Here is a 24,378-nt window from a genome sequence, read left to right as displayed (position 1 = left end):
GGGAGGTAACTGTGCAGATGTCTAAATACAATGGGGAAGAAACAGTGCAGCTGTCCAAACAGAATGGAGAGGTAACAGTGCACATGTCTAAACAGAATGGGGACGTAACAGTGTAAATATCTAAGCATAATGAGGAGGTGATAGTATAAGTGTCTAAAAAGAATGAGGAGGTGAGAATGCAAATGTCTAAACAGAATCAGGATGTGGCAGCTAGTGCAGGTGTCTAAACAGGATGTAGAAGTGCAGATTTCTAAACAGAATGGAAATGTCACATTGCAGGTGTCAAAACAGAATGAGGATGTAACAATGCACATGTCAAAACAGAATGAGGATGTAACAGTGCAGATGTCTACACAGAATGAAGATGTAAGTGCCCAAATGTCTAAACAGAAAGAAAATGTAAATATCTATGACGAATAAACAGGTGACAACGGAGATGTCTAAACAGAAGGGGAGGGGAGGTAACAGAATAAGAAGTTATCATATGGGCTACTGGAAGGAACTGAAGAGTATGGATGATAAAACATTAAACACTAACGCCTTTTGACCGTGTCATGTAAAGTGGTTCTGAGGACTGAAAGGTATATGGGACTATGATTGATCAGCATTGCATCGTTAACAAATGCACATCCCGTTATTGTAAGTGAACATAGAGTATACTGGCTATTGGACAGTACTGGGGAAAAGAGTACCCGGTACCAATTGAAAGAAAACTTAATAAAATGACTTTATTAAAGCGTATCTGAACCGTTATGTATGCAGACAATAGATGTTTGTTCCAATTTAGTTTACTGAACCAGCTGATACAATTACCAGTGTAAAATGTAGATAACCGTCGACAGAAGTCCGGTGTATTATCAAGGGGCTAGACATAGAACTAATTACACTCTCCAGATAAGTCATTACGAACCCCGCATAGACATTCACAAGACTAATTTGTGGTAAATTGTGCACATTATCGCAAAACATGAAGCAGTCAAGGTTGAATAACCAACTAGTGGGATTTACTAACAAATGTAAATGGTGCACTGCTGAGTAATTGGGAGATTAATGTATTTTCAGTTCCAACGCTTGGGTTATATCAATAGTAGATCAACATTCGCCGATTATATGGATATTGTAATTTCTTGCAGAGGGGAATGATGTTGAATTAGTTGTTAGCGAATGGACAGCTTGGATTGCTATTTTCTTATCGCCATCAAACTGGTTTTACTATGTCTGAACACTTAGTCCTTTTTAAGATATAAGAACATTGATGCCATTCAGTTGCAAGCGTTCAAAAACTTTCTTAGTGAAAATGACACTTTGCTACCGAGCCAGGAGTTGCTCACATGTAACATTCCGTAACATACGTAGTTTTTCACAAACTTGAGTCTTGTGTTTCATCCCAAACTTACACTAATGAATCCATGAGAGGGAATTCGAGGGATGAGCAGTATATCCGTGACTATGAAATGATACTTTACTTTACTTTATTTTACTTTTTGTTCAGCTTTACGCCGCACTCAGCAATATTTAAGCTATATGCCGCCGGTCTGTAAATAATCAAGTCTGGACTAGACAATCCAGTGATCAACAACATGAGCATCGATCTGCGCAATTGGGAACCGATGACATGTGTCAACCAATTCAGCAAGCCTGACCACCTTATCCCAGTAGTGGCCTCTTACGACAAGCATAGTTGTTACTGAAAATCATTTCTGGCTCGCGGATCATTGTGGTTCATACGTACAGCAGCCAGTGAGCGTGACCTGATCCCAATAGTGGCCTCTTACACCAACCTTAGGTAACTCATTTCTGACTCGCGGAATCATTGTGGTTCATACGTATAGCAGCCAGTGAGCGTGACCTGACCCCAGTAGCGGCCTCTTACACCAACCTTTGGGTACTGAAAATCATTTCTGACTCGCGGAATCATTGTGGTTCATACGTACAGCAGCCAGTGAGCGTGACCTGATCCCAATAGTGGCCTCTTACACCAACCTTAGGTAACTCATTTCTGACTCGCGGATCATTGTGGTTCATACGTACAGCAGCCAGTGAGCGTGACCTGACCCAGTAGCGGCCTCTTACACCAACCTTTGGGTACTGAAAATCATTTCTGACTCGCGGATAATTCTGGTTCATACATGCGGGTACAGTGACGTGCAGTAAACGCGGACACGTCATCGTATCTGAATTGCGTACCTGCGCAGATTATTTACAAACCGCCGTGTAGTTGGTAATAAAGCTGCAGGTGGCGTAAAACTATACTCACTCACTATTAGGCAGGTCAAGCTATGATCACAATTCTAACTTTGGTGTTTGGAAATGCATTGCAGCCAAGTTTGAATGAAACCGCTATTAATATGTAGGACATGAGGCTAATAGAAAATATCAGTGGAAAGGTTTCACAACAGAGAATGTTTGAGCGGTTAGCAATCCGATCAATCTTGTCAAGGACTGTCAGCTGAAATTCTTACAAGTTCCGTCTTCTTGACAGAGAATGTCTCCACGCGCAATATAACAGCAAATGGTTGTGACTTCTGTGACGCGTCAGGGATTGGTTATGAATAAAACACGTCTTAAATGTCATTGTGATGCATTCTACTTACGAGAGTACATAGAAATTCCTTTGGATACTCCGGCTTATAAAAATGTTGAATTTAATACCACACCATGATTACCGATCTCTTAGAAAAAAACATGACATAAACCTCACAGCCAATATTTTTCAAACATGCAACAATGTGACAGACTCACAGAGAAACTGCAACAGCGATGACCAAATTACGGGCGTAGTTGGGTAGAGAAGGCTAGATACCCCGTTCCTTTCGTAATTGCCTTCCTTTTAACTCCGAGCCTGATTAACCTTCAAATAGGTGATGCGATCTCCATATAACTGTACCTGGAATACCTTGGATCTGATACAAATATTGATACCTTATTTGTTGAAAGTCTTTGTCCATACGCAATACTGTGTCAAGGCTACGGCCAAATATGCGTCTGGTTGGATATGCCAGTTTGTAATAATTAAACCTTTGATTTCTCTCATTACATATAACCATGGGATGATCCCGATACGTTATTGATTAAACCTCGTTTCCTGCTGTTCGGTGACATTTCAAGCATAGCAATGGAAGCCTTCTATTATGAAACCCCATAGGCATAGTGCATTTGTTTGAATCATTGTAACAGATTCAACATTCCACAGTCAGGAAACGAGATTTGCTAACGTTACACACCCTCAGCACATCCAGGTCTCAAACAGATATACAAATATGGTAAAAAGAGCATGTTAGGCAAGATTGTGTATGACAAATTATATCTGGAAAAGAAGTACATAGGACCAGAAGTATCGATTAATTGAATGTTCCGCGTGAAGTATCTGGTAAGATTTCCAGGGCTTACACAGTATTTGCTGTGACATCGTCATCGGTGAATTAAGTACTTACAGAAGGTGTTGATTATCTGACACTGACATTACTTTATTGGAGTTTCAGTTATCTCTGAAGCAGATTCTGGAAAAGATGCAAGTAGCATGTTTGATAAACAGGCCACGAGGGTAAATCGCTGAACTTTAAATGACACTGTGTCATTGTTAGTGAACAGACGTTACTATCCAAAGCGTTGACCACAAATTACTGATTGACGCCATTCCAGTGTATGCAACATACCGTTACTAACTATTACTGGGCATATATACTTGAGTACTTTATCGACTAGTATCAAATTGAAAAAGCCAATCATTTTAGTGAATGGATTTGTTCATGCATATTCAACGATGTGGCTTGCTTGCGAGGAGATCGTCGGCAAGAGCGTGTTGCAAATTAAAGCCGAGTCGACCGCCACCTGTGGACGTGGATGTGACAGTACGCATTCTTATATGTGAAGGCTGTAGACAGAGGCAGATTACCTCCACATCTCTCCACCGTAAGGACTTTGCGCCACATCACAGCTCGTGAGTAAAACTCTCAAACGGTTTTAAGGGTTTAACTATTGCTCGGTGTCTGGATATTTTGCTACGAAAGTGTATAACAAATCTTATGACAAAATGAAGTATAATAGCGAGGTTTTGTTACTCTGTTATGGGAGGACTTTGTGCATGTGAGGGCATGGGTTGAGGCTGGCACGTGCATTTGCATCTTTGGCACTTCTACTTGTCGCCACTACAGATACTGCTCATGGGAGTAAGGTTTGCTGTTCGTTCTGTTCAATGGAAATATAACAGAGTGGCATATAGAATCGAATGTCAACAGCTGGCGTTTGCTCGTGCAGCAAAGCAACTAAACACAATGAGTAGTAATTATTTACCAGTGCTGATGCTCATGGTTTTGCTTAAAGAGACGCACAAAAGTGTATTATCTCCTGTCTATTCTGTCCTAGATCAATAATACATGTATCTTCAGTAGTTGCGTGATCTGTATGTATTGTGTATTGAAATAATCATCTTACAGCCATATGCATGGCGAATAACCATGTTAAAGGGTAATCTTACTTCCATTTTCTGTTACGGAAAAGGGATGTTAAAATTTAACCTCATTGAAAGTGTTGTTGGTAGTTGTCAGTTTTCTACCCTATCCCTGGTGCACTGCCTGGTGTGAATGATTCATCAAGTGGTCCTGGGATAACGTTCTAGACGCGCCAGTTAGGGTCTTGATTAACGATTACTCTGTTTGCGGCCATTGGGAATATCAGGTTAACAGTCATGGCAAGCTCCGTGTTCCGTTCCCGCCAAGCTGAAACACATACGTACAATCGTATTCATGTCGCTTGACATTAAGAGCACAGTCTGTCAACTCTTCACTGATCGTTATGCTCTCTCATCATCATTTCGTATCCCTGTCTCTGCAACCGCGTTTAGAAATAGAACTGTGTCAAACCGCTCTGCAGATGGTGTTCAGTCTTTCAACGCAGTCGTTTCTTCAACACATAAATACACAAAGAATGGTGATATTTTAGGAAACGTTACGACGATCGAATTCAACACACAACACATTTCTGGATTTTGAAGAAAAACAACAAAAAACTACCTTGACAGAAGACTGCTTCGTTCATCAATAACTGTGTTATCTGTTATCGATTGATTATTGATTCTGTTATGGATTTTATCCGTTTAGATTACGTTTTGCAGTTATTGTTTAAATGTTGGCCAGGTAATCCATGTAAAATCTTACAGAATTTCATTTTAACGGGAACTTACTCAAAAAGACTTTTTTTAAAAAGTTGCCTCACGTTATATTTACGTTGGTAAAGGTATACGTTTTTGATTTTACCGTTTGTTAATTACAAGCGACGGCGGGTAGTCTACTGGTTAAAGCGTTTGCTTTTCACGCCGAAGACCCGGGTTTGACTCCCCACATGGATACAATGACTTAAGTCCATTTTTGGTGTCCCCCGCCGTGATGTGATAAATGTTGCTAAAAGCGACGTAAAACCAAACTCACCCACCCATTCGCTCTTAACTACAAAAGAGCTCGAAACGTTATGAAAATATACACTGATCAGATATATCATTGTATCATCATTGAGATAGGATTTCCACGTGATAACTGATAGTATGGCAATAGTAAAGATATCATCGGTAGATATGGTATCGGAGGTTGCTACGTATCTATACTCCAAGTGTTTCATATTGCGACTGAGACAAAATACGATGTAATTATGGTTAGAATGTTCAGCATCTTTCGTTTCCAAATGGCTTTGCACATTACGAAATACAATGAACACTTGTCTCATAAAAGGATGTGGATGTGTCAGACTCATATCAAACGGTAGTTACGAAAGAACAACTTTGACGGCTGAAAAGATTTGGTTTGCACAAAGTATTCAAATATTTACAAGCTGGTGCCTGCGGAAGTGTTTCTAGCAACAAGGGGAAAGTTGAATGACGGCGTAGCGATGAGATAGACAAGCTGTCATTTGCAAGTCACAAATAACTGTTCCTTCATCTCTTACAAGGCATCACGCTGATTTACACCTGAGATATTTTCTAGTTGTGTATGCAGTAGTACACTCCCTTATTCTGACACGGAACCTGGGCACATACCCCGTCAGGGTTAACTGAGCCGACTTTTACGCCACTTTTAAACATATTCCAGCAACATCACGGTAGGGTACACCAGAAATGCGCTTCACACATTGTACCCATTTAGGGATTCGAACCTGGGTCTTCATCGTGACGAGCAAACTGTTTAACCATTTGGCTACCCCATCGCCCCTTACTCCGTCAGTAAGGGACAGTTTCCGAAATCCAACCTGTCCCAGTAACGGTATATGATATACGTTAACACACGTTAAAATCTAAGTTTGTATAGAGAATAGTTTCTAAATTAGAAAGACATTCTACGAACAAACTTAAGATGATTCACAGAACGTTTTTTTTGCAAACTGAACAAATTATTCATTGAATGATGTTTATATTTTTCCCTTTGACAAAATTTTGAAATTAATGGAAAAGAAATATTTTGAAACGACAGATTGTAAATTAGCAAAGGGGTTCAGTGGCCTATTACGAGGTGACGTTCAAACTAAAAATCCGAGATTGTCACAGGATTAATGAATATTTTTAAATCATGTTGCAGAACTCGTTTTTTTTTGCTTTGCAGTCACCGCAAAGGCAATGAAATGGGTCAAATATGTCATACAAGCATATGGTAGAGCATTCATGAAAGCCAAGGTTTGAGTCACTGTCAAAAGTCGTAACGATGTCTCCGGACGAGAAACCTATGCGCAATTGTTAAGTGGATACGTCATATCGCATATGTTACATGTGTTAAGTGGATACGTCATGCCGCATATGTTATATGTGTTAAGTGGATACGTCATGCCGCGTATGTTATATGTGTTAAGTGGATACATCATGCCGCATGCATACGTTATATGCGTTAAGTGGATACGTCATGCCGCATACGTTATATGTGTTAAGTGGATACGTCATGCCGCATACGTTATATGTGTTAAGTGGATACGTCAGGCCGCATACGTTATATGTGTTAAGTGGATACGTCAGGCCGCATACGTTATATGTGTTAAGTGGATACATCATGCCGCATGCATACGTTATATGCGTTAAGTGGATACGTCATGCCGCATACGTTATATGTGTTAAGTGGATACGTCAGGCCGCATACGTTATATGTGTTAAGTGGATACGTCAGGCCGCATACGTTATATGTGTTAAGTGGATACGTCAGGCCGCATACGTCATATGTGTTAAGTGTTATGTGTTAAGTGGATACGTCATGTCACATACGGCATAAGTGTTTAGTGGATACATCATGTCGCATACGTCATAAGTGTTAAGTGGATACGTCACGTCGCAAACCGCATAAGTGTTAAGTGGATACGTCATGTCGCAAAACGCTTTTAAAGACCATCGTATCGCTATGTAAGCAGATCCACTGTTCTTGCAACTGTCACATTACGGAATTATTCTCAAGATCAAATTTTATCTGCAACAAAGCCATGAAGATTCGGGTTATAATTGATCTTCTGTTATCCAAGCTTGTCGTAAAAGGAGACATGTCATCGGTTCCCAATTGCGTTGATTCATGCTCATGTTCTTGTTCACTGGACTGTCTGATTCAGACGCGATTATTTACAGACCGCCGCCATATAGCTGGACTCACCCACTTACAACACAACTGTCTGGCCAGTCCATCCCTAGTTATTTTACGGTTGCATTCAGTATATTTGCTATATGTTTATTTCAGAGTACGATTTCAGTGTAACACTTTCCCATTTGAAACATGCTTCTGGTAATGATGATTCTTCACATCAGTAGAATTCGTGCATGTGTGCAAATCGTATTCAACCATTGACATGATAAACAGTTCATATGAGCACACGATATTTTGCTTGGTCGTTTACCCGTTTTGTAACATTCGATTAGGGTCGTGTAACCTATGTGTATGTTCTTTGCCCATGCATATGCAGTGCATGCAGATTTCTCATTTACATCACGATCGATTGGAGCTGAGAATTTTTTTATGACTCCCATTTCCCGAGAAGACTCTTGAATGATGTGTCCAGCCAGAATTGACGGCTCTTTTACTCAGTTCTTTAATGGGGATATGCAGCGCCCATACTAATGCGCACAGCCCATACGACACTTCATCTGGGCCTATGAATTTCAGCCAAAAAGTGAAAATATGTTATAGCCAGCTCGTGACAACGATATGCCTCTTCGAGTGGAATTAGCCCTCAGTGTTAGAGAATAGTAACTATCGACTTGCTGATCGATCACAGCTTGAAATTTCGACTGATGGGTTTTCCTTCACATTCGTTGATTCGCTCACCAAGAGAAGATACTAAGCCAGTGATACTTCAATCCTGATCAACTGTCTCCCTCTCCATCCCACTGTGACATCTCATCTACCTGGAGCTCAGAGTAAGTACATCTCGTGTGTATCGTAAGTGTTCATTCAGCGTGATGTTAAACAGTGTGCAGCCTTCCCTACAAACAAGCAATGCACATTTCGTAGACACATCTTGACGACGTGATCGATAATGTTGTCGGCAGTCAAGTCATAATGTCGGGAAATCTACACTCGAACCAAGTACATGAAATAATGATCGTTTTGAAAATTCTTAAATGGACGAAATCAAATGGGATAAACATGAAGAAGTCACACATTTGTAATAAATTGAACACTACTAACTCTTACAAAGATGGCGATAATGAAGATGGTGGTGGAGGTAGTGGTGGTCATATACTCTTAGAAAAAGTAAGGGATCATGGGGTATCAATGTTATCAGTAAGATAAATAGACGGTAAGCATCCTATGCAAAAACATTCACGTTTATGAAACGTTACACAAAACCACAACTTATAGTTTGCACCTGTCTTAATTACGTAGTAGCGTATCAGCGTCGGGTATGAATCCTGATGCAAACACTTTGAAGGAAGATCAGTCAATCTCCTTGGACCATTGTGATTTCCTTGATTATATTCAGTGTTGTGTATGAGTTGGCGATGTGGCGCGTGTAACGTGCGGCGCCTGTATGGAGCTATTGTATGGTGACAGGAGTCAACTGCAGCATGCCTCAATGGTTCACTGTCATTGATAAGGTGACTAAGTATAGAACTAGTACCAACAAACCGAACCTGGTAGCGATCGATCCGATTCACTAAGCAATTCTGTGATAGGCGTGGTCGTTGTACTGTGCCTCATAACATACTTGTAAGGGGCTATGCTGTGGTGTGAACTGTGAAGTTTGCCTCATATTTACTGGGCAAACCACTCAATATTTTGCAAAAAAAGGTGTACACTGGCCTGTACTTCATCATTTGCAAGACATGCAGTGGTCGACGGACGTGATGTGATCCCGATCCTCAACTAATAGATCAGTATGCCTCACTGAGCACTAATCATTCTTGAACGTTAACCTGATTTCCTGTATTATCCATGACATCACCTTCAATCAAACGTCAATATTCCTTGAAATTTATTCCATATCCTTATTTTAACCACGAGGAAAATTTATGTCCATTGTTCTTGAAAATGTTTTATTAGCATAACTGTTTAACTGACCTGGGGCAATTAATTCCAGTTTTACAACATGAAATTGTACCTATTTTGATAACCTCCATTATGCCTTAAACCACTAGGGAATGTTATACTAATTGTTCTTGGAAGTGTTTTATTAGCATAACTGATTAAGTGCGCTAGGGCAATGCATCATTTTATTTGAGAAAATAAAAATTGTACTTATTTTTGTAATCTTCATCATGCCTTAAATCACAAGCAATTGTGATGTCCATTGTTCTTGGGAGTGTTTTATTAGCGTAAGTGATTAACTGACTTGGGCCAATAAATTCTATTTTAAAAACATGAAATTGTACTTCTTTTGAGGATATTCATCATGCCTAATGCATTACACGCATATTAAATACGCATGCCCTCGCTGTGTAAGGCGTTTAATCACTTTCACTACGGTAGTTATTTAAATAAACACTGCTTCGGCGAAACCTGCGAAGAGGCTGTTTAAATATCTCCCTTGTAAGGGTCATTAACCTATACATAATAAGTAACTATAATAAAAAAACAAATATATCCTAAATTTCTCTGTCACATACTTTCCGTGAGTTACTTTTTAATATTGTAATTATTATGTTCAAAATCCATAAAAGCATTATGAAGCCAGCCTAGATCTGGGCTACATGCATTACAACCACACATACACACGCAAGCCCACCGTGGTATGATATAAGACGAAATATTCCCAGGTACGACGTTAAACCACGTTTCACCTCACCTCACCTTTGCACAAGCGAAGGGCATCTTTTAATTGAAATGTTGACATAACTCGTTGTTTCTAATACCGTCTTCGCAATACCTGTGGCTTTGAACTCGAGGTCCCACTAAATATGTCCAGGACATATGCCTTAAACGTCTTTGAAATTATGTCCATATACAGTCCTCGAAACATTCCTCCTAGCAAATCTTATCTTTTGGTGCATTTCTTTATGACATTGAATTTTCTATGACTCTTGACAGCAATGTTATAGCAAGATTCAGGGAACAGCTTGATGAATACCAGGACCTCACATTTGTAATGTCTCGCTTGCATCTCAAGTACACTGTCGTCAGACTGTCCATTGTTTTCGGTGCCCTTGGTTTTGTACCGTTAGATCTCATCGAACAGATCATTTGTATGGTTCTTCAAATGAAGTGCAGACCTTCTGACACTCTGGACCAACAAACCTGCAGTTGTTTCTGCTGCTTTTTTTCTCCACATGTGAAGCACTATAATAATTCCCCAGCTATTTTAAACGTGCCAAGGCTGTTGGACAGAATCACAGTTTGAGGTTGATTTTGTTGGTGGCGATGTACTGCTGGACGGTACAGCGATGGGACTAAACCAGGTGAAGTCCTTCACCAATTCTGCCCTGTCTGAGTCGCTTATTTGTGGAAAAGCTTTCTGAAAAACCTCTGCATCGTGAGTACAAGCAGTGTGTGGAACAGAATAGCAATCCAACCGACTCCTTCGCCTGGATCAATTCAGCTGGTCTCAAATCGTTTCAAATGTGAAACTGATGGCTTCTTTTTTGCTGCTCAGGACCAGCCATGTCCCACTCGCGGTAGCCAAAATGCCGACTGTGTAATGAATTTACAGAGACTGTCCAACACCTTGTCAGTGAATGCCGGTCCTTGGTACATACACAATATCGTAACAGACATGATGGCATGGCTCGCCGCTTCTACTATCCTTTGCGCCATGCCCATGGCTTTGACTTCAAGGTCCATCCTTAGTAGGACCCTGAGCATGTCCATGGCGTCATGAAAAATAATACTTTCAAACTTCTGTGATATAGGCCCAGATGCAGCGTGAGAAGAATTCCGGCCAACAAACCTGACCGTGTCCCTTTTTTCAAGCCTACGAATTTATTTATATCATACAGTAATGTGATTGTTAACATTCAGTCAATCATTCTAAACATCGCCTTTGAAATATCTCGCTTGCATCCCAAGTACACTGTCTTCAGGCTCTCCATTGTTCTATGTGCACTTTGTTTGGTACCCCCTGATCTCTTGGTGCAAGAGCAGCCCTTCCGATACTCTGGCTACTGCAGACAACTGCAGTGTCGGGGAGTCTAAATGTTCTCCAGAAAGTTCTTGGTGAATTCGACAAGGCAGCGTTTCCTGGGAAAGGGGCCGCATAAAAATTTCATGTGGCATAGAGAGTGGCACGACAGCTGCCGCATGTCACATATATTCTTTTTATATGGAGAAGCACTCTTTGCTACGCAATGACACACTCTTATTTGTTTTACTTGGAAAGACATCACACTAAAGCCAAATGTCACACTTGTGAAGGCAATCAAAAAAGAGCCACGGCATAACAGATATTCGGGAAATGAGTCATATAATAACTCTAACATGTCACTGTGAGAGTTTGTTTTAGAGAAGAATACCTTTGGGCTGCATGTCATACTGCCAGTTAAAATGTGGGGAACTGTTATATTCAGATCTTATGGCCTCTTGGTGCTCGTTAGGCGGTAATTTACACTCTAGCATGTTGGCGCGTTTTCTGTAAATATGTCGTCCTGATAACATACAAAGTTATATATGGAAACGACTTTGTCATACTTCTTTTAACATAAACATTTATTTTGCTAACAAATAACAAATACATGGCTATAAAGCATCAGCAAGCAAAGAAGAGCCTGCTTGCTTGGTATCGCAGTGCCTCAACTTGGTGCAGGAGAACACTTTAAGCATGTCTTGGTTGTTTGCCACAGTATCTCCTACAAAACACGTTCAGCAATGTATTTGCGTTAGAGGAATACCATGCTAAAGAGGGGGATAATTATTTTATGCCACTAACCTGGGCAGAACCTCGAATGACCACAATGCATCAAAGAGGTCCTGTATGACTGAACTACTATCTGCAAATAATTTTAGATCATTTTGCGGCATATAACCACACTACGCACTTTTTGATATGACGAGTGAAAAAACACCACATGTTATTGTAACGGTTTCATATTTGTTTGCTGCTGTTTTCTGTCCAGTCGGTGAACGTTGATGGTCGATGGTTTACAACCAGCATCTGATGAGAGAAACATTCCAGCATTCCGCACACCAATAGGGTCCCATATGTGCTTACCAAAAACGGAATCAACAGATTTCCCAAGTTATCGAGCTGTAAGAACAGTTCGCATAATGACGGGTACGCGTAGCACGCCAATCTCAAATCAATGTCTCCCGCCCTCAAGGGGTCAAAATAATCATAGAGGCAAACATAATTATGATATGAATATAAACGGCTATTTGACTGGTCAAAATCATTGGCGATAAGTGCTTCCATGTGTGTATATCGAGTGTTCTACTTTCAGTGTGAAAACCGTAGTATCTGGACTACCCTTTATATTCATTAACAAATAGAACAGATTGGAGCTGCCATCTCCCATACCCTTCCTAGCTATCCTCTCTAATTCTCTTCTCATACATGTCAGTTGTAATTGCCTTCTCTACCCATTCGCTGCTTAAACAAAGACTTCCTCAATACATTAGGTGTCAATACTGTAAACATTGATACTGTATTGACCAATGCTGTAAGTATCAGGACGGTGTCAATACATTAGGTGTCAGTGATGAAAACATTGATACTGTCTTGACCAATGCTGTAAGTAGCAGGACAGTGTCAATACATTAGTTGACAATTTGTGCATTAACACTACGAATACAGAATGCATAGATGGATTAATGCTGTATGAACGCTTTTGGTGTGAGTGCTGTAAATATCAAAGTTGTGACACCACAGACGCAAAACGATACCGTAAAAAAGTAGTATTTGTCGTGCACATTTCAATTTCAGATGTGAAACATTGCATATAAAGCTTTTACTGGTAAGAGCTGAAGGTCAATCGTGTTGTTTTGTCGCTTTGAAAAAACTGTTTTTGATCATGGCATAGCCTGTGATTTTGAACACAACTGTACCGCTTAAATGGACCAAACGCATTTGTATGCATCCACAAATGGATCTCGAAGTGCACTTGACTTACAGGATAATGCCTGCTCGCAGGCAGGCCTTCATTGTGATACTAGCATGACATGACATGTACGCGGTCTAGATAACTACAAACTCAACAGAGCTTTCGCTGACTTCTGTGATACCTTTGATGTTTGGGGATCAAAGGAAATATGGAGTAAATGGTCAATGTTGACAGTGAACAGTGCCTAACAGTCACATGTATTGTAAGTGCCAATGGTCCCTAGTATGCCGTTGATCTACCTTCACGTGCTGGCAATCTATAGCTCGTTTTTATATTGCAGCGTCGTATGTAGTTAGAGCGTTTTAAAACTAAGTACTGGTTTTTAATTTTAAACCTATATCTGTGATACACAAGTTGTTTTACGTTAGTGTCCTTCGTTGACAGGGTTTTATGATTTATCTACATTTATTATACAGTTATTATAACGATATTGCTGAAATACTGCTTATGTGAGTTCAACTTTTAGCTCACTCACTCAACATTTACATTCTCTAAAACGCCAAGCTTACTTTGGTTTCTTTATATCATCCCTTATCAATATTTGAACAGTACAAACACGAAATTATTGAGTATTGCCTGTGCTGATTCATGTCTTGTTAAACTACTGATGTTTAATGATGTAGACATTATATATAAACATCTATTCAAGCAAGGGATCATTAGTGCGGTACGATGACAACCACAGTGATGTTCACCGATATGCAATGCATAAGCATACCTTCATTGTCTAGTATGTATATATAAAAATTACTTTTTCACCCATGCTTTCAAAAGATGAAAAAGTTAAAGAAAAGGAATTATCAACCTGTCATGCGTTTATGGAATATATGTGGACGTGTACCAGATGACGAAAGTGGTAGCTGTAACTGTTTTACATCCGACGGTGCAAACCTGGTTGAGTATTTAATGTGCACAAAGTTAATTAATTTCGTTGATACATAATGCTCTCGCGATTTGAATCAAATTACTTTTTATTTAAATTCTAGTTCACGTTGAGATAACTGTAACCACGTTGACAATGCTATACCCAAACAACTTGTTTTCCCGGTGGCCAGATACAGAAGGAAACACAACATTCTGACAGTGACTTAATAGCTATCTGTCTAACTTGTCACTGGGGGTGTTTGCGCTCTTAGCTGTAAAACCTTCAGAGTCTGCTGTACAGCATCATAATGTTTACAGTCTAGTGCCAGCGGGGCTTGCACGCTTGTGGGAAAGGGAAAGAAAAACATTGGCATTCTTCTGAAGTTTCATGTAATGAAGAATGTATAACATTGAAATGAAATGAACATGCATTATTAAGGAAGTTTAAAAAGGTCTTAGAAAACAAGCCACGTCAGTCAGTTTTTACTTTGGTTGTATTCAATATAGAGAACTTTGTCGCAGGCACTGAATATTGTCATGAGACAGAATTTACTTTATATATGTATGACAGAAACTTAAAAAGGGTTTTGTCTCGCGTGAAATCCTTATTAAGAAAGCTGAATTATCCAGCTTCGTGTATAAACAGTTCCCAGTAGATTGGTTATTTCAAAACTATTTTTAACATTCCGACTAACATAATGGCTTGTACCTTTGTTTCCTGTGCTCAGAACCACCTCTAATGGCTGAAGACATATACCCAGCTGTGGTGCACGCAGGTAGCCAAAGTACTGTAAGTGTCCATGGTCCCTTCAGTGGTCGTCTATTTGCAGTTGTTGGCGATCATCAGTTGTATATATTGTATTGTCGTAATTTGAAGTCTTATTTTAGAGATAGATGCTAGTTGTTTTTTTGATATTGTGATATTCTAGTCACGTTTACTGTTCGTCGATGACAGGTTTTTCTAATTTACCATAAATTACTATGTAACACAGTTGAATGTTCTCGTCAGAATATGGCTGACATATTGCGATGTGACGTTAAATCTAAACTCACTCACTCCTTTGTTCGACATTAACTGATGATGACACCAATAATACTATACAAACAGAAATGTGAAAAGAAGAAATAGTCATGGCTCTGCATGCTTAAAGGTGTAGTTAAGTCGCTGGACTTGGTGGATTTCCTCCGGCGATGTGGAAAGAGGTGACTTGTTGCTACCATACTTCTTTTGACAGCATACCCAGTGATTAGGGCTTTTGAGGGGCAATTTCCCTCTCCACAAGAAAGACAATACCAATTATGTGAATAATTATAGAAGACTTGCATTCCTGGTGTCTGGTGTAAACTATTTACGTATGTTTTAAATAACAGATTTAAACAGTTTTTGCGTGTGTTTTTTTTACCGTTTAAGTGGTTAAAGTGAAGCATCTTATTGCCGCTAAGTATACGAGCAAGATATTAAGCTAAGTACAAGAAAACCCCTAGCTTCAGGTCACAGGTTTACACCAAAGTCCACCAAGAGGAAGACTGATGAATTCATCACTGGAATAGAAAAAGGATTCCAATATCTAGCTCCGAATAGTACCGAAACACGCCAAGACATCACAGACCAACAACGGGATAACACAAGAATCAAAGTTGAATTAAAAGACAATGACACCATCACAGGGGCGGATGAGGGCAAACTGGTGTTATTATGGATTCAGGGGAATTCATGCAGCTGGTTGACAAATTTGTGAAAGACCCCACTACGTACAAGGATACAGCTAAATTAGAAAGACTGCATAAGAAAATCCACTAAACTCACTCACTCACTCACCCACAGCAACAGCGAGATGCATTGTAGATGGTATAGTATTCTACAAACTGAAACAAATACAGTCACAGCCTCAATGCACCAGAGCCACCGTCAAAGTCCGAATACGTGTATGTTCCAGAGGCTCAGTCCTAAACAACACAGCCCAGCACCTTGCCAAATCACAAGCATCATTGGGAAGAAGGAAATTCCTGAGCTGTGATTGAAACATATTGCTATTCAATAAATGAATAGGGATTGCTGAACAGCGTCTTATGACTTACATCATCACCGATCCAATACAACATATAACAGAAACAGAACATGATATACATTACCATACAGAAGTCAACAACTCCGTGTACCACAACAACATCTGAAAAACCTAAAACACATTGATGTTATAATATTTATGTCAGATGAACACATGAACAATTGGCCAGCTACAATTCCTACAATTACAACACCACCATACCACTGCAAGAACCTCTCCAAATCTTGAACAGCAAACTACAGACTCACACTGAACAGTTGGACACATCCGTCATCACAGACAGCATTATAAAGTGAACAGCCTCTACCTATTATTTCTCATGGAATAGCGAGGTCAACCAGCAGCTTCACGAACCTGTCACTTCAGACAGAACATTGACAACACAGACCCAGCTCCATAGCCATAAGGATAACAGAGCATAGACCTCTAAAAAAAAGCTTACATGAAATCTGCCATTTCGCAGTACCTCATCAAAATCCCGAACGCCATATGTCCCGGCAACAAACAGAGATTCTACATACCAACATCAACCACTGGAAAAAGAAGAAACTTCAAGAAAGCACCAAGATGTAAAGAAAAAAAGAATTAGCTCTGAACCGTTGTACAAATATTATATAGAATGTGTAATCCATAATACAAAAAGTGGCATGTATTCATGTTCGTCCAACTTCATTGTGGTTTTCAAGAAACTCTGGTACCTGATTATGAATACTTGTGTAAATCCTCCTGGGAACAATATATGTATAGGAGCTTTCGAAAATTCCCCACGTGAGACGATCCGAAGTATGTCGTAAACGTCTGTCTGGGGCCGTTCAGTTGCATAAAAAGCGGAAAAGCGGAACTTTGAAAACTCAGCGTTCTGAGCACCTGCCGTAGTTGTCATCACTCCAGCTCATAACGCCCCCAATACCGGAAGTCCCCTTCCGGAGCACATGGTCTGGTATAATGTCCACCTGTACGCTGATAGAGGAGTCCTGCTGTCAGCTTAGTGAAGAAGGTAGCCTGACTCATGGGTGGCGTGTACTCCTCTCTTTACCCGCTCAGTGTATTTTAATATTACTCTGTCTCCGGTTCAAATTCCCAATCCATTCCTAAGATTACCAATGAAAAGAATTCATGTCACATTCACTTTCTCCCGGGGGATAGTGTCACGAAATGGCTAAACTATTGCCGACGTAACTATTCATCTTACCTCGCTCACTATAAAGTCAATTTTCACAATTAAACCTTTGCTTTACGCGCACTATAGAAAATGCATAATGATATGATGAATTGAAGAAATACAAATCATGACAAAATGGCTGTTGCTTGAAAGCTTTGTCCTTTTCGTGAAAATGTAAAAATATTAATGAAGTCTTGGTACATTTTATGTTCTGCATTATTCTTGCATTTGAACCGTTTCTACCATTTTTCTTAAACTATCATTTTGTATATGATACATGTATCTATTCTGCACTTTACTTTCTACCATATGTGCGTTTCTATATTTGTTACAATGCCGATCTAAATGTAGTATTTACAGATTTACTACAAACAAGTCAGCGATGAATACGCAAACATTGAAATACACTAATATATACAAGCACTTTAGATATATTGACAATTGCCACGTTTGTGATGATCTCTATGGAATTGTGCTTTTAATTACCCCCAAGGTGACCAGGTAATCACTGTAATACTGTATGCATACCGTGAGTATTTTTCAGTACAAAGGTTTACCCAACCGCAAGAGGAATGCATTTCAGGGACAAAGTCACGAAGCGTCGAAATACAGTAAGCCATATGACACATGGCCAATAAGCCACGGAGACCTAGGTATTAATAATCAGGTTTAATCAGGTGCAGACAAACATTAGTGCTTTTGTAGCACAGCGCCACAATAAACATATGTCACACATATAAACTGTCTATCACCTGTTCCGAGGTACCCGCTGGCGTTATCTAGGTATCAATTCAAAGAAAAACGTCTTCACGTAACTAACTGTCTTTTGACTATAAAGGCTACGTAGTGGTCGCAGGTGCATTTCATCGAACATTATCGATAAATAAATAAAGGATCTGCTACTGTATGATTGTAAGACGTTCAGGATGGAAGCATTGTCGATGTACACATCTGCGTGACCCATAAACGCAGTGTACTGAATAACATGTTATATCGCCTTAATTCACGTAACGACGCACACGACATTCAGCGTAATTCCAGGTTACCTTTGTCAGATGAAAAACGTTGCATTGTAGTCAGTTTACTTTATATAAGACAGGGAAATCGATTTTCCATTACTGGTTCTGGTGACTCAAGATGGTGATGATGTATGATGTTACCTCGATACGTTCGAAGCTATCATGGAGATGTTGGCTGCGAATGATTCAATGCAGACGGGATGTTGCCTTGAACTGGGTGATCTGGCTCTGATGGTACATCTTTCTCCACCTGTAATTTTTGGGGCATTATGAAAGATGTATTTTGTTTGTCCATCTCCACACACACACACACACACACACACACACACACACACATACACACGGAGGTCTTAAAGTATATCAGTGGAGGTATGGCACTAACGTAAGTTTAGTTCCCTTGTGCGCCGCCTCACTAAACGGCACAAACGAACTTATGAATGACATCTTTCTTCATTTTCTGCTTGCGACGTTTTTGGACATTTTTAACCATTGTCTAAGAATCTAGACAATGGTAACATGAAGAAAAGAGAGTCTATATATGTGAGTGACACAAAGAAACCAATGTAATTAACACACTTGGCTAGGCAGAAAATTGATTAAAGCTAGTAAATACACAATGGAAAAGAAGTTGTACAAACCGAAGCTGTAGTTTAGAAGAGTACGTCGTAGGCTGAAATATAGCGAATGAAATCGATCTCTGATGACGGTGCGCTTTTGGTTTGAACGGGTTTGGTGGGTTTGTGTATTCTGAAGATCACTTGTATTGTTCGCAATCATATTGTGATCAGTCCAGAAGATAACTTGTACTGTTAGCAAGCATACTGTGGTCAGTCCAGAAGATCACTTGTATTGTTCGCAATCATATTGTGATCAGCCCAGAAGATCACTTGTATTGTTCGCAAACATACTGTGATCAGTCCAGACGATCACTTGTATTGTTAGCAAGCATACTGTGATCAGTCCAGAAGATCACTTGTACTTTTAGCAAGCATACTGTGATCAGTCCAGAAGATCACTTGTATTGTTCGCAATCATATTGTGATCAGCCCAGAAGATCACTTGTATTGTTCGCAAGCATACTGTGATCAGTCCAGAAGATAACTTGTATTGTTAGCAAGCATACTGTGATCAGTCCAGAAGATCACTTGTATTGTTCGCAATCATATTGTGATCAGCCCAGAAGATCACTTGTATTGTTCGCAAGCATACTGTGATCAGTCCAGAAGATTTATGGGTTTGTTGGTAGACATTCTCCACGAAATGTTTGGGAGACACTGTGCACCACCAGGTAAACTAAATTTCTTAATGAACCTCATTATCATACGCTTTAGCATGCATGAGCTGAAATTAAACATACCTATTCGAGATAGTCGATATATTTAAGGGTGTGTCTTCCAAGTGCATATTTACATGCACATGAAAGGTACATAGTTCTTTGTCTAACCTCACAAATAAATGCCGCTGTCTGACTGGCTGAGCTCTCTTCTATTATTTTCAATGTTCCCCGTGTACAAACGAGGTGCAGTGCAATACACCTAACTGCCAATAGCAACTCATTCGGTACTTCGTGGTACTTAGTATTTATCTCGAATAACATTAAATAACGCATGAGGCACAGAAATTACCGATGTTTTGCGAATGGAAATTGAAGGGAAATGGAAGGGAGATAACTCTAAATCTGATTTTCTTGCGTCGTCCTCAAAATCTGGCGATGCGAACACATTAAATTCTCTCTCCAGTAAAATAAATTTTGACAAAATGTAGTCCCTGTGAATATTAAGAAGGGGAATTACATCGCGGCGACTTTACTAAGACAATACCTACGGGAAAAAACAGCAAGATGCAAGATTCGTATCGTTTGATTCACACAGGTTGGCTGAAGTGTAGATCCCATACCCATGCTTCAAGTTAACATTGAGGTGCTCGGTAAGATAAATACGTTATTCAACCTACTGTCACTCGGAAAGCATCCACACTAAAATATGTTACTGTAAATAAACTAAACCCCTAAACGAAACTTTAGATACGTTACGTCCTAAACATACCCATACAGAACAAAGTAGATTGTTTGTGAATAAATAAGCGAAAACTGGAACATGACTAAACATTAAGGGACTTTGGGTTCACCTTCCACAATCAACATTAACTTCACAAGGACAAGCCATCTGTATTGGGGCTTGTCAGCGTGTATGTACTGTTGCATTCACAACATCAAGGCAACGTTGTCTCATGGCTTGCCCAACATCTGCGAACACAGCATCAGGCTGCGTGTGCCATTACTGTACCAAGATGGCGCCCAGCGTTTGGAACATTCTGGGGTTGAGACCTCCTCCAATAGCATTCTGGAGGTTTATTAAGGTTTACCTGTGTCAGAGTGGTGTGGAATTACGCGACCTCTACACAGTGCGTTACTGGTTGACATATGAGTTCGGAAAACGATTACGCAAAAACGACCCGATGTCGTATCCGTTTGATGCACACGTGTCCTAATGGTTTGCTATTAAATCAATTAGCATTATAATATATACCATATATATCATATATTTGTTATCGTAAATCTTCACATTGTCCCAAGTGAACAATGGGCTTCGTGCTGGGGATCAAATATAGGAACAATTTTTATTAATAACCTCATGGTATTAATTTATCATGAATTACTAGTATGATATTAATACAAGTACTTATATAGTTAAGTTATATTCTGTGTAAATGTATCATGTGTGTTTCAGCGTACCTGGCACCTGTTTCATGACCAACGCCTGCAATGCCGTCGTTGTTTGATGTCTTCAGACTTGTAACACTGATGTCATTAGGACATACTGTTTACGCTCAATCAAGGTATGTTATATGATGTCACACAATGTGTCACTATTGATATCATGCTTTAGTTATGATCGCTTGATTATTGTCCCACACTGGCCAGACACAACAGTTACAGTGCTACATAAACATGTAATAATTATGAATGCATTTTTCACGTTATCACTGCACATTTGACAATATATGTAGTTTATCTGTTTGTACTATTCTTGTACAAGAAGAACAAGTAAGTGTGATTAAAGACATGTAATGAATTTTATCTTCCATCAACAATTGAGAAAAATTTCTATGCAATGATATCATCTTTCATTCGATCAAGTCGGAATCTAAAATGCAAACTCTCTTCATTTTTAGGGAGATATTTTTGTGAAAATAACAGTCACCACAGTGACATTACAAATCCAGTCATTTGCCCAAAGACATGGAATTAGCATGACCAACAGTGCAGCAATACCATCGACAATTGTTTGTGCAATCCACAGAAAGGCAAAACCATGACAAGCGAAACGTCTGTACGTTAACAAAATGCATTTTTCCCCAAAAGAATCTACATGTTTATTCCCAAGTTATATATATATAGAAAACCGGGAGCCTAAAAACAACAAAAATGCGAGCAAGTACACCTGTGTTCTAGAATGGACAAAAATTCTCAAAAAAATCACAAATCTGTTTAATGGTAACCCTATGCCAGTAGTAAATAGATTCAGAGTTAAGATAACATAATATCAGGGATTGTAAAAATAAGGACAATGAGGGCAATATTCACGTCTAAACCACAGTAATACAATTGAGAAAGGCTTGGCATAGGGTATCATTGTCTAAAGTGAACGCACAACGATGGTCTATTTGTGACTTGAGCTGACAATAATTATCTCTCCTCATATACACAACCATTAGCTGCATCTGACAAATGTTCTATGCATCAAAGAAGGGTTCAACTGCATTCCAGCACTCTGGTGTAAAAGGTGAAACGTTGCTGGACAACGTCTATCACTGTCTCACAATAGTGGATGCTGTGAGTAATGGGAACCTCCCACATTGAAAACAGACGATGTTTGCTAGAAATTAAGTTGTGACTTCGGTCCATATCTTTGATCACATCACCAGTAGTCCTCATCACTACGTCATGTTGGTCAAAGAGAAAATCACCCTTACACGATAGCATTTACAGTCAGTTTGACTCAAAAGTGAACCGATCAATTACAATATAACCAGAAAACGAATATACATGAAATACTCAATGAAAAGCTGATCATTATCAAAACATCCGACCAGCTCTGGGGTGTTTCCAGAATTTATGTCCTTAAAATACCAAAAAAATTGTTCAAATTATTGACTTCGAGAAGCGTGTGCACAAATGCCAATAAAGATATTGATTCATTAATCTGTGTTGTGCCGTCCCCATCCTTTCTCGCACACCTGGCTGCCGAGTTTGTAATATTTGCTTTTGAGCATATATATCATAGTAAACAGTGAACATATTATTGTACAAACATTAATCATCTTTTAATTCTAACAAATGATTTTGAATATTCCCGTTTGAATATCAAAGTTGATTTTCAGACTAAAACCAGAAACAGTAAACCAACAAAGAACAAATGGTGTTTACACAGTTTATGATAACAAATCGATGAAACCTACTGCACAGAAAAAAAACGATGGTAGTGCACAACAGAGATCGTTTCTACATATTATAATTATCTGGGTTTATTGTTTTCAGATAGCCTTTCATGGTATAAATCGATTTAAAATGTGGTAAAGCGAATAACGTCTTGTGCACAGTTAAGGTTTTGGGTAGGACACTTAAAAATAATTAACAACTAGGAGAGTTCTATGGATATACAAAGTCTTTAATATTTAATACTTTTCGGAGTGTCTTCTAACACCGTTATCAGTCACTTGCTTGATAACGGTATTAGAAGCTACACCGAAACGTTATCAATCTTGATAACGATGTTAGAAGCTACACTGAAATGTCGCTCATATATTATAAAGAATTATCCATAGAAATCTCCTAGTTGACCATCACACCCAAATGCCACTTAAAGAAATTCAAAATAATTATCCTGCTAATTTGTTCAAAATTTTTGACGTTCAGATAAAGCCGATAGCTTGGTACGCTTCGGAAATGTGGGGTTTTCAGAAATGGCATGCTATTGAACAGTTTCACATAAGTTTTTATAAGTATGTGGAAAAGAAACCAAGCGAACGTACAACGCTTTTGCTACCTGCTGGATCATTTTAAAGTAAATTACACTTTCAATAAAAAAAAGTGTTAACATGAATTAGGTAGTTCATCACTGGAAGTGACTAAGAATTTCTGTATCATGAATATAGCATTTGTGTGTATATTTAAAAAAAACTGTAATGTCCAAAAATCCAAATAGGTAAACAACACATACAACATTACAACACCGTATGCAGTTAGTAAAACGGGAATAATTGTCCTAGGACGTGTTTCCATTCTGCTCACGTGGTATGGTATGATCCTAAGTGAAGTGGATGGACTCCCGAGTTATTTGGGCCTGTGTCGTCTGCAGGAGTGTGGAGGTTTTCAGTTCAGAAGAGGCAATGTCATCTTTGTGCCACATCATAAATGCAAAACCAGAATCGTCGCTAATAATTAATGCTATATTAAGATCACAATCCATACCTAGCCATATTAACACTAGTTCCTTTGACACCTGTTGTTGACTATCTTCAATGACCTCGCCCTTCGCTGCATGCCCTTTCTGTTCCCGAACTCTGGCATCACGCCACTAAAGGGAAACATCATCATCCCATTTCCAGTAATTGGAAAAACTTCGAATGGCTTGTAGTTGGATTCCATCAACATTGGGTATATAATTACGCACGCAGTAAGAATACCTGGCTGTATGTATGTACACAGATAATTAACTACAATAACAGGAACGTAGGTTGTTATCACTGATGTTTGCAACGTGGGATAATTGGTGGCAA

The 24,378-nt window shown here is 39.3% G+C and overlaps 1 protein-coding gene across 1 annotated transcript in view; it reads left to right on the top strand.

Moving 5' to 3' along the window:
• Positions 1–3,804: 3,804 nt before the first annotated feature.
• Positions 3,805–24,378, top strand: part of LOC137272812 (glycine receptor subunit alpha-2-like) — a 34,959-nt gene continuing 14,385 nt past the window's right edge. The window contains exons 1-2 of the mRNA XM_067805214.1: positions 3,805–3,940; positions 21,327–21,435. Coding sequence (XP_067661315.1) covers positions 21,362–21,435 — 74 coding nt within the window. The 5' untranslated portion in view covers positions 3,805–3,940; positions 21,327–21,361. The remainder of the gene's footprint in view (positions 3,941–21,326; positions 21,436–24,378) is intronic.

This window comes from Haliotis asinina, chromosome 2, assembly GCF_037392515.1.
Source record: "Haliotis asinina isolate JCU_RB_2024 chromosome 2, JCU_Hal_asi_v2, whole genome shotgun sequence".
NCBI lineage: Eukaryota > Metazoa > Mollusca > Gastropoda > Lepetellida > Haliotidae > Haliotis > Haliotis asinina.
Note: the sequence above shows the minus strand (reverse complement) of the source record. Positions and strands in the feature narration are given on the sequence as shown.